We start from the raw sequence: 12,234 nt of genomic DNA on the forward strand, positions 1-12,234 counted from the left end.
CAAATCGTCAGTCAGGTGCAGGTGAAGAATGAGTTTAATCAAGCGTGTGTCAGATTAATTGACATTAATGGCAGCCTAAATCAAATTAACATTTATATTCATTTTGCTCATGAAATTACAGTCATAGGGTACCATTTTTTCAATGTCCTGATCCTTTCAACCTCCAGCTGTGTTCTTTAGCCTGAGATCAAGCCTAAAATCATAATAGACCCATGAAATTAACATCCATAAGCATCCATTAGATTCTCAGATCAGGCTGGTGTAATGTTGCTTTGATGAGGAACATATACTGTTTGAATACAAATGTGACAGAGAAGTGGCTTGACTTGAAATGGTGCTTTGCAGTGAGACACGAGCTAATGCATGAAAAGGGTGATGTAGATGAATTGGGTGCTAATATTATCCCTCAGTCTCTGCAGCTGCTGCTAAAGAATGAAAAAGATGAGGCGGAGAGATTATAGCTCGAGATTTTATAAGCTGCCCTTAAAGGAAGGAAGGATGGTGTGGGGTGAGGTAGAGGAGGTAAGTTGGTGGAAGTTTAGAGGCAGAGTTGAGAGACTGTCCTCTTGAGAGAGTGCATCATGTCCTAAGATGTTGAGGAGGTTTTCTAAGTGCCATCGACAGCACTTCTCTCTCCACAATAGTGCTCTTTCTCCTCATGCTTGTCATTTCAGCTCTTTCTTCGCACATAACGCGCCCCTTCACCCTCTTCTCTTGAGTATCCTCGTGTTTCATCGCCCTCTTTTCAAGCTCAGACTTCCTTTTATCTCACCCAGTGGGAGTTGATGGAGGACTATAGGAGGGAAAGAAGAGCTGGATGACACGACGGTGGATCTGGTGCAGCCATATATTGGCAGACACTGATTGAGGACATCAGGCTTTGGCTTGGATATAAGAAAGTTTCTTTTTCAGCCAAAAACCTTTGGACTGACTTGGACAGTGTTTTACAAAGAAACTGCACTGGCATAAAGCTTAAAGCCTTCAGCAGATAATTTCTAAGGTCTCTTGGAACGAAAGATTTCCTCCTCACAGAACTGAGAGGCTTTCGCCATTGAAGTCTGATTGAACATGATTTCTGCAGATCAGAGCTGAAGGCAGTCAAATGTATTGCCAGTACAGTCACACACGCACACGCACAGATAGACGGACTGTGATTGACTTCTGATTCTTATGTTCCTCTTGGCGCCCACATTGTCTCAACATCTCAGTTACGTTCTGAGTCTCTGAGGCGTCCTCTTGTCTCATCAAAGCAGCCTTTGATGGAACGTCTCTCCTTGGTAGATTTGGAATTTTTGTTGCTTACTTCATTTTTCAGAGGAAACAGTAGAACAATGCAGAATTTCTTTTTGGTGATAAAAATACTCCAGTTTCTTTTCCCCATTCACTACCGAGATAATCTCACTGATAAATTGGATAAAATCCTCTGCTTTCTATTACTCTGCAGTTTGATGCTGGCACTGCCTGTGATGTTTGACCTCTGACCTCCTCTGTCTCCTTCTTGGTTCCCGTTTTCCCATCAGTCTGCTGAGTGGCACCAAATTCAGCAGAGGCTGTGCTTGTTCGGTTTCCGAATCAGATGTGAATTATTCATCAGAGGGAGCATTATCATTCACCAAAGTACTGGTGGACACGCAGACAGCTGTGAGGTGAATAACAGGATATGAAAAGAAAGGTGTTGCTTCAGAGAGGCGCTGATGGTAAAACACAGCTGTGTCTCCCGAGAGGAAGTTTATCTCCCAGCAGTGAGTTTGTTCAATGAGGAATGAATGACACATGAGTAAGTATTGTATACAAATAGATCCAGTCTGGATGAGTTCACAGTGCATTAGTTCCCTCTGTACAAGGGAGTACATAGTAATCTGATGTAAATCAGGAATCCAGGATCAGCTTTAATGGAAGAGCAACGTCTTTATGAGGTCACTTTTTTCTTGTAAACATTCAGTTACAATTACAGTTAGTCACTTGCAGACGCTTTTATCCAAAGTGACGTACATATGAATTCACACACCGATGGCGCAGCATCAGGGGCAGTTTTGGGGTTCAGTATCTTGCCAAGGATACTTCGGCATGTGGACTGCTGAGGCCAGGGGTCAAACCACCGACCTCTTGATCGGCAGACAATCAAGAAATAAATTTACAAAATGGATCAGGACGTGTCAAATCCTACCATCAAATTTGAACTTTTTCTAGTGTTTCACATCGAGACTGAAAGTGTAGGTCGACTCACTGAATGTGTCTGGCCAAGTCTTCAATTTGCCCTTAATCCTCCTTTGGCATATAGACAAGGCAGCATGACAGCCACTTCAGACGTGAAATCTCGTCTGCTCTTTTTTGTGTCTATGTATCCACAGGCTAGACAGGGTGGGCTTTCCCTTTGCCCCTCTTCCCCTGATCCCCACCGTCAGCTCCCCCAGGGCACAGCGTGACCCAAACAGGCACCCAACCGGAAGGCCCACACCGCTTTCTCTCCCTCCATCCTCCCCTGTGACACAGTATACATGACCTCATTATGCAAGCCCCACCTCTCGACTTGTTTTACAGTATAGTATGATATCAGTCCTAACCTATTGACCCTAATAAGAGAAAAACCCCAACCCCCTACTCTAAACCTGACCTACTTACTGTATATAAGCACATGTGGATGTACAGCGGCACACTCAAACACACCTCTCAGATGTGCCCCCCACACCCCCATTCTCCCCCTTCCTCATCCAAGTCATTGAGTTGAGTCAGATGACAGATTTGTTCCAATTATTTCTTGAGGTTTATACGCCTTGAGTGGACATATTACTGTAGATATAGCATTCGTATCTTTTATCATCGGACAGGAGGTGCTCAAATGTCAACCACAAATTGCTAGTTATATCATGAAGAGCACAATTCAGCTTTTCGCAGCTGGAGAACTCGTCCAGCTATATGTGACAAGTTCAGCCGCTTTCTCCAAACTTTGTTGGCAGGCATTCTAGGAAATAATAGTTGCTTTATTCGTATTTGAAGTCAAGGAAGTTCTTCGCAGGATTAAATAAGAGAACGTATGACTAAAGCAATAAGAAAATGATACTAACAATGGGACATCAGGTGAAGGCGACATTGTGAAAGGAAGGAAAAAACTTTACTAAAAGCCAGATTACACAAGTATGTCTTAAAAATTACTCTCAGAAAGCTCAAGTGTATGAATAGTGTTGAGATTGAGTGAGCTGACCCCCACTTTTCAACCACATTGTAGGGATAGCAAGTAAATACATTTAAACACTAAAAGAAGAGTCAATTCTAAATAGCACAGGTACAAAAACTGGACGATTGTGATCTCTTCTTGTTCAGGTTCAGACTCTAGCTGTAGTGTTTTGTATTCATAAATGTCCAATAGGGTTCTAACATAGAGTGGACAATGGTCCAAGATAGCTGCCACAGTGGCGTGTATGAGTTTCTTCCTGTCAAATATCAGAAATTAATGAGGGTGGCAGAACTGGACAAGATAGGTTCATCTTGGATTTGAGTGTAATTTTGCCTTCGGTCAGATGTTTATTGATGTTGTAGTTGTTGTAGTACAGAGGGAACCACTGTAGAACCCCCCCCCCCCCCCCCAGAACCCCCCCCCCGACCTGCTTGTGTCAGGATTTTCAGAACAGTTGCTCTCTGGGAGAAGGTAAAACAGCTAAGCAGATGTGTGCCGAGTGGACAGACTTCACAGTCCTGGCACAGACTCCTCTCCTGCATACACTCGTGGGCGCATGCATCGGTGTATACGTTCTTCAGTGCTATTTTTGTGTGTGTGGGTTGAAGTGATGTTGAGAGCGCTCTAAATTTCAGTTTGCCAAGTGTTTGCAGTGTGAAAGTTAGGTATATAGAGCAGGCGGCGTTAAATGAGGTCTGTGTTGATGAATATTTAATCAGAAGACAAACTGAAAGACATGGAGCCAAGTAAGTCGATCGCTGATGTAACTGAGCTGGTGGAGGTTTGCTAGTTCATTCAGCGTATAACCTTGAGGAGATATCCAGTGAACTGTCACAGATCGCTTTATTTTTTTCAGGTGTTCTCAGGTATGAGAGCACGCGGTGGTGTGTGATACTCCATCGATCTTTGCAGGGGGACAGAATTAGCTTCTGTACACCCTTGAAATTGGAAAGGACTCAGTGTGCTGATCAAGGACGCTTTCAGAAAGGTGGATGTTTGATTGCATTGGGCCTTAAACTCCGGTTTATCAGTCCAAGGAGGCTCTACTCAATCACTTTTCCAAATTTGTTCACAGAAAGTAGTAGCAAACTTACACCATCTGTCTGGATTTAACCTAATTACCACAGTACAATAATCCACAACTTCACCACAGATAAGCTGCCTGCCTTTATTGAAAACACCTGTCATGTTCCAGTTGTGATTATTTGAATTGATTTAAACTGAATGTTACTGAACTCCATGAAGTATATAAGTCAATATTGCTACCCAATATGTTTTTACACAGTTTAATTTCTTTTATTATTTTTGTTCTTGTTAGTTGAGCTTCTGGGTTACATCTAACCCTAGTTGGGAGTCACTGCTCGAATGTATGAATAATATCTGACGTATCTTGTTTGTCATTGTTTCCTTTAGTTGGGATGAGAGCAGTTCCATCAGCAGTGGTTTGAGTGACGGCTCCGACAACCTCAGCTCTGAAGAGTTCAACACGAGTCCCACCCTCAACTCTCTCCCTACCACTCCCATTGGCTCCCGCAGAAACTCAGCCATTGTTGTAAGTAACACATAAAGGAGTATTCTCATACAGACACACTCGGCTGTCTGACACAGATGGATTTGCAGTGTGTGTTGGTTACAGTATTGATTAAGGTGTTAATCCAGTGGGCTGTTAATGAGGTGCTGAATGATGTGTCATTCACACAACAGGCAGCAGGACACTGGCATCAGAAACAAAGCCTAATTAAGTATTCTTTACACACACCCATAATATTTATCACATCTGCAGCAATCAATGTTTGCCGCAATACACACACTGCACGCTGGAAAGCTGCAGTGTTCCACAAGGCTGCCTTTTGGTCTTATGTGGGTTGTGTTAAGAACTAGTCAGGCTTATTTTGGAGCTTTTAGAGAGAAATGTGTGAAAACGTTCAACCAGTGGAACCACATATCTAGTTGTTGCTCATTGATCTACAATGGAAAAATTGTATTCTTCCAAAAATCCTGAGTGATTATGTTAAAAAATTGTGTGGGGACAGGAGGATTTAGGACCCATGACCTCAGTGCTTCTAAGATCCTGTCTGCAGCTCTGCTTGAGGTTCTTTAAGATCCATCTGTAGCTGTATGGGTTCCAGACAGTGTGTGTATGTGTGTGTGTGTGTGTGTGTGTGTGTGTGTGTGTGTGTGTGTGTGTGTGTGTGTGTGTGTGTGTGTGTGTGTGTGGGTTCCCAGTGTGTCTGATGTAGGTCACACCTCCGCAATGTGGTTAATGTGACTGATGTGGTGGGATTTTAGAGACAGAGGGAGTCAGAGAGAAGGGAATCATGGTAACCATAGCAACCACAGCGCAGGGATGCTGAGAGTGCGTGTCTTTGTCTTCTCCTATAAACTGAAGGACAGGTCGAGAATATGGCCATCTGCACACACACACACACACACACACACACACACACACACACACACACACACACAGGGCCATCTGCAGTCCTGCATCCGGGCCAGTGAGCCGCAAGAACCGGGGCGCCTCCCTCCACGCCTAGTTGCAGGAGTCATAGCAACCATTACCCCCCCATGGCATCATTACCATGGCAACCAGCCATCACATCATCATGCACCCCACATTGTCTAATACACATGGCTCCCTGTTCTCAGCTGATGTTTTTCTTTATGTTTTCTCTTTGTGTCCTGAAGCCGTTTCTTTGTCTCTTATTCCTCTTCTCTCTCTCTTTTTGCTCCTGCTAATTTTAATTTCCTCAAAGGCAACTCCTACTACTTTACATCCATTCCTCATCTCTCCCACATATTATATAATACACTCAACGAGGATATGAGGGTGGAGGAGAGAAGCGTTATAGAGAAAGGGGGACACAAAGAATGCATTGCTGAGAGGGAGCGAGAGAAAGTGGTGTGTGTAGGTGGTACAGAAACCTAGATTTCAGTACGGTGGACCGTATTAATACACCTTTTTCTGTCTGTACGTCTGTCTCTGTGTTTATGTTGTTATCCATGTTTCGCCATAGCTATCTGGCCAGATGTTTATCCCACCCGCCCTGTTTCAATAATCAGGGAATTTGTGTGAGGAAATGACAATGTTTTATCAACAAGGTCTGGTCAAACAGGACGCACACACATATGTACACACACACACTCACGCATACCACCTCCTCATGTGATGTGAACCTGCCCATGGGGTCTATTGGTTTTAATAAAAAAGGAATTCAGCATGAGTCCTCATGAGAACCGCTGGGTGCAATGTCCTAAACTGGCACACACATACACACACACACACGCGTGCACACACACACAGACACAGACACGGACACACACCTTCTTGACGCATTGTGTAACTCTCTGTCTCCTACAGGGGGAAGAATAATCTGTCTGTGAAAACTAGTCATATCCATCCCCATGCAGACTCTCACACACATACTTACACAGGGATTGTGTACCGCATATATTCACCACACACACACACACACACACACACACACACACACACACACACACACACACACACACACACACACACACACACACACACACGTGCACACATGCACACACACACATGCACACGCACACACAGAAGACCTTGCCTCACATTTCCTTTAGTTCAACATTTGACATTCTTCTTTATTAGATTATGTTAAGGCTGTGTTGTCTATTTTCTCTGTCTGAGTCCTTTTGTCTGATGTAATATTTGTGTGTGTGTGTGTGTGTGTGTGTGTGTGTGTGTGTGTGTGTGTGTGTGTGTGTGTGTGTGTGTGTGTGTGTGTGTGTGTGTGTGTGTGTGTGTGTGTGTGTGTTGGTCAGTTTCTTCCCCTGCTGTCTCTTTTGAAGTGTTCAAACAAAGCATTCGGAAGGATTTAGACTGGGAGATGACACATCAGTGAGAGTGTTCTTGGGGGGTTGACTGGTTTAGACATCTGCTCAGTCCGAGGTTCTGTCCGCGTCCAAACACCTCATCAAATGGCCTTTTTTCAAACTGTGACCAATGATGAACACGAAGTACTCATTTCAAGGGATGCATAACATTTTTACATAAATGATCCAATGAGTTGTTCCATTGGATCATTCATCCCAGTGTCCCAAGCTAACTCTGTAACATGGATTGTATTAAGGAATGTCAGGAAATGTATTACACTCAGCCAAAGAGAAACAAGATTTTAAGTAAGGAAAAGTCATCGTAGTATTGGGGTCGAGTCCAGTAAATGGAGTACAGTTCTGAGGACTCAAATTGGATTTAACTGTATTTATTGTAATCTAATCTGCAAGAAGTGCCATCACTTTAGTATCTAGTAAAAAGTGGCTAAAATATCCAAATGTAGCTTGGAAAAACAATCCCAAGACATGGCCGACTTACTAGCTTTTTTTCAGAAGTTTCAGCTGGATCACATGGTCTTCATCGGGTGATGGAGCTCTTTCAGTTCTCACAGAGAGAGATCTGTCAACATACAACCCTCATAGCAGTTAGGGTTTCATCCATTGTGCTTCTGCTAATCTAGATTGTGGCTAACGTAGCTCACCTATCTCTGAGGTGTTCCTGTGGCTGCTTCAGAGAACACGGCAAAGGCAGTCATTTCTACGCTCACCAAAACCGACAGATGCTGGATATAAAGATCCTTTCACCAAATCTCATCCATAGAAACCTGTAGTCTTCCTAAGTTTTTATCAAAATGAGACTAATAATCTTCTTATGTTTAAGAAGATTCCAGTGTGGAAGGCTTTCCACTTTACTCAAGTCACAATTGAAGCCATATGCAGTTTTTATGTGAGATGAGAAAAGCTTGGTTCCTCTCTCATTCTTTTGCAGCACTTTGATGCTTGTGTTCAGTTTTTTCTTCTTTTTAGCCTGTCAAAACATACTTCCAGTAAGTGGGCCCCCTGAGATTCAGGAAAACAATGCCTATAAAGCAAACAACTGATCAGATATATACAGATAATCATTGGATCCATCTCTCACACTCACTTCTTTAACAATTTCTTGGCACGTTGTCTCTAATCAAGTGTCTCTTTCTCTTAATAGATGCGTACAGACGCAGAGAAGAGATCTCTGGTGGAGAGTGGTCTTCCCTGGGACACTGATGATACCAAACCCAGTCGCAAGAGCCAGGGCAGCGGCGTCTACGATACGGGAAGTCTCAAGTCTGAATCAGCCAATAAATGGAAAAAGACGCGGACACAGGGGGAGGGACTGGAAGGAGGGAAAGGCGAATTGAAGAAACCTCAGACCCTGGGTCAGGGAAATATGTTGAAGAAAGGAAGAAACCCACCTGTAGGAGTCACCTCACCGATCACACACACCTCTCAGAGCGGACTGAAAGTGGCAGGTGAGTGGAGAAATGCACACACACGTTGACTTTGGTCACTTTTGGGGACATCACATAGACTTACATTCATTTCCTGGAGACTTAGTCAAACCATAGCAACTACTTGCCTAACCCTAACACTTACCCTAACCTTAACCTAACCTTAAGAGTACCACAATCTTAACCACTGACCCAAAAATCTGCTGTTTTCCAGTTGTAGACAAGAACACTGTCCCCAGTTGGACAAGCTGTCCCCAGTAGTTGGAAGTTTGTCCCTGAAAGTAGCACTATATGAGAAACACACACACACAGCCGCAGTGAGTTGTCATATATATAGCTAAACTTGAAATGGTTGCATAACCTGAAGAGAGTGACACATTTCTTTGGCTGTCTTTTAATATTCCCTTCTTTCTGGCAGTCTCACACCCACACACAGTCACAGACACACTCTCTGTCTTTGTCCCACACATTCATCCACAGCTGCAGCCCACCCTCCAGGCCTTTAGAAAGTGGTGCCATGTATCAAACGCCCATCACCACCCACTCCCTTCCTGCCAGCCAACCACACACACACACACACACACACACACACACACACACACTTACTTCCTATTGGTCCAGCCTTTCCTATCCAAGATTTATTTTTGTGCTGGACAGAGACAATTTATAGTGCTTAAATAAATGCCTTGTACCCAAAACAACTGGACCAATGACAGTGTGCGTTTGTAATAGCATGTGTGTGCGTGTGTGTCTGCATATGAGTGTGTGAGTAAGGACACATCTAAGATTGTGCCAGCCTTACAGAGTGTCACCCATCACACTTCACACACACACACACACACACACACACACACTCTCTCTCTCTCACTCGCACACAAAGAGCACAATAGTGGGGATTGTGCAGCTGCCTTTTAAGCACACCATCTGTGTGCTGTTTATGTAAGCACAGAGACACACGCGCACACATAGACAACCAAAACAACAGGATATTAGTTGAAGTGTTATGTGCCAGTCTAGCTCGGCAGTGTCTGTATAAACAGTCCTCTTTCTGTGGGACTGTCCTGTGTTTGCATTGCCAGCTGTTGAAATGACAGATACACCAAACATGTGTGTTGATCCAGCCTGTAATCTGTGTGTCAGGCTGTTATTGTTATTGATGTGAACCGTATGAATCTGCTATCAAGGCTACTCAATCTGCCACCCAGACTCTTAATTCATCAGATGATGAAGTCAAGCGAAAGCAGCTCATCAACAGTGGCTCAACCAAGGGGTGGCCAGGGAGGGCCACAGGGACCCTGATAGTTACTGCTGCCCACTGACCCACTGATTGGTGAAACTCAACCAAACATACTGATTGGAAGCAATAATTAACTCCTGCAGTAATTGGAGGCCTCTGTGTGGTGTTTTTTAACTTGAGTAGGCTTCTTCCCCTGAAATGTTTTGTTCCTTCAATCAATGTACTCCTTCAAATTAAAGCTGTATGTTTGTCTTTTTAAGGAAAGGGACAACCGGCCCAACAAATTAAAACAGGATTGTTGTGGAAGTCAAAATGTGAACTTTACAGGTGTTAGTCTAATTAATTAGAAATATTAACTGTAACATAAGAAGCCAAGTTATATGATTCCTTAGCTCTCATATTGACATCGTTTACATTACGATATTTAGACAGCATAACAGGATTACTAAAAACCAGTTTTGGCTTTTGGTGCCAAACAGAGATTTCAGTGGCCCCGTCTACCCACCCCTATGAAAAATGTTGGGGGGGCGCCACTGCTCATCAATGTGAAGGAGCTCATGAATTTAACCAGACAGTCTAAGATGGTTAGAGATGTCTTTGCTGCTCATGCTTGAAATCAGCTCATCTCTGAGGTTTGGCAGGATTGTGTGTGTCTCATATTTTATGTATATGTGTCTGCATGTTTGCAGCATTGAAGGAAACACAGAGTGTGAAATCTTTGAAGGAACAGCTTGTCCAGGGATAGACAGACACCTCCACACTGTATACCTATTCAGTAGTATATACTGCAGTCTGCACTATATGCTAACCTTATGTTACACTTACACAGTTATTTTATTAGCATTAATTAGTTATATTATTCTTTTTCTCCAGTCTGATGTTAGAGGATGTTGTATGTGGTTCAGATTGTAAAGCCCTCTGAGACAAATTTGTATATTGGGGCTATAAAAATAAGATAAACTAGACGTGACTACTGACATTTAAACTAAACAAGGAGAAAATAAAATGTTTTTCCAAAGAATTAATATGTTTATTTGGTTTGTTTTCTGAGATCTTGGTGGAGCCTTGGAACCAACATCCACACTTTGTTTTAATTTCTTCCAGCTGTGAGCACTGCCTCTATTTCTCTTGCATTGCATTATGGGAAAATAGTGCCCATTAACAGTACATTCAAAAGTGAAGCTGATTTAGTGAACATAATGGTTTAGTTTACTGATTTTTGTCACTTTTGGCGTGAATGCACTGCAGACATGCTAGAATTAGGATGTAGTCTGGAAGTGGGACACCATGCAGATGTTGATCATTGTCAGCCAATGGCTGCTGACTGGTCATGCATCTTTCCCTCTGTCCTCTGTGTCACATGCACTCACTCACATTGACACGCACACCTGCAGATACATTCAGCCAACTGTCTGCAACAAAAGTCCTCTCACGTACACACAAATAATCACTCATACTGTATTTTAACAACCATGAATATAAGCATAGACGTATGGATGGTTGATGGGAAACAACAGGAATATGAGAGTGTTTCTATACTGTCCTCATTCCACAGCTCTCCCCTCTGGCCTTTAATAGAAAAACAAAGAAGGAAGGAGAATATAAATGAGCCATTCTCCTTCAACATCCAGAGATGGCAGTGCTTGAAATTTTACAGTATGTAAAGGATTTTTGTGTCTGCCTGCGCATTCAGATCTCCATCTCTTCAGACATGCAGACCTCTTGCGTCGAGACACGCCATGATTCACAGTCTCTTCTACACATGCCGCTGCATCAAGCTGTGAGCTCCACTGTCTCCACAGCCGGTGTCAATAAATCATTCATTTAGGTCAAAATTAATACGTACGCCTGGATTCTGTCAGCGTTTGCTTCTCACTGCCAACAGTGTGTTTCTGCAGCTTAAAATTTTCTTGGAACACACAGCATTGCGGTTATACGATGGATTGAGTTTATGACTTGACATGTAAACTCAATTTTCACATTTACAGAAGGACTCCAAGCATAATGTGTTGTCAGTGTCACATTCCAATAAGATCCAATCACTGAGAACCGTGAGTGTGTGTGGTATATATATATATATATATATGGCCCTATGTGTGTGTATGTGTCTTTTGTGGGTTTATAAATACCCTTAAGTGACTCCAGATGTCCCAAGGCAGCACGCCGGTGGGTCTCATTCAACAGCAGTTCTTTGACTCTGTTAATGCCTTGTATATAAACCTCCCATAACAACTCCCATTAGATACAAATTAAGAGCGTGGGCAGTGCGGCCTTGCACTCGTCTGGGTGGTGCATGTAGCGCACATGTGCCTAATAGTCTGTTTTTTCTCATAATAACTTCCAAACAAGTCCAATTAATTTGCCGACTGGGAAATAAACAGATGGGGACAAAATCACACACTTTTCCTTCAACCTCTGTTCCACCAAGTTATCTCTCACCCCACCTTCTTTCCCCAAAGAGCTTCAAGAGTGGAGAAATTCAGTTAGACTGGGTGTTTCAGGCAGTTTTGTGCCCGCAGACA

At 43.1% G+C, this 12,234-nt stretch overlaps 1 protein-coding gene across 8 annotated transcripts in view; it reads left to right on the top strand.

Annotated features, from left to right (window-relative positions):
* The window catches only part of nav1a (neuron navigator 1a), an 85,013-nt gene that overhangs the window by 56,278 nt on the left and 16,501 nt on the right, over positions 1-12,234 (top strand). For all 8 annotated transcript variants that reach the window (XM_070967737.1, XM_070967738.1, XM_070967739.1 and 5 more), the window contains 2 exons: positions 4,589-4,727; positions 8,193-8,496. In XM_070967737.1, coding sequence (XP_070823838.1) covers positions 4,589-4,727; positions 8,193-8,496 — 443 coding nt within the window. The remainder of the gene's footprint in view (positions 1-4,588; positions 4,728-8,192; positions 8,497-12,234) is intronic.

Source organism: Chaetodon trifascialis, chromosome 8 (assembly GCF_039877785.1).
Source record: "Chaetodon trifascialis isolate fChaTrf1 chromosome 8, fChaTrf1.hap1, whole genome shotgun sequence".
NCBI classification, from domain to species: domain Eukaryota; kingdom Metazoa; phylum Chordata; class Actinopteri; order Chaetodontiformes; family Chaetodontidae; genus Chaetodon; species Chaetodon trifascialis.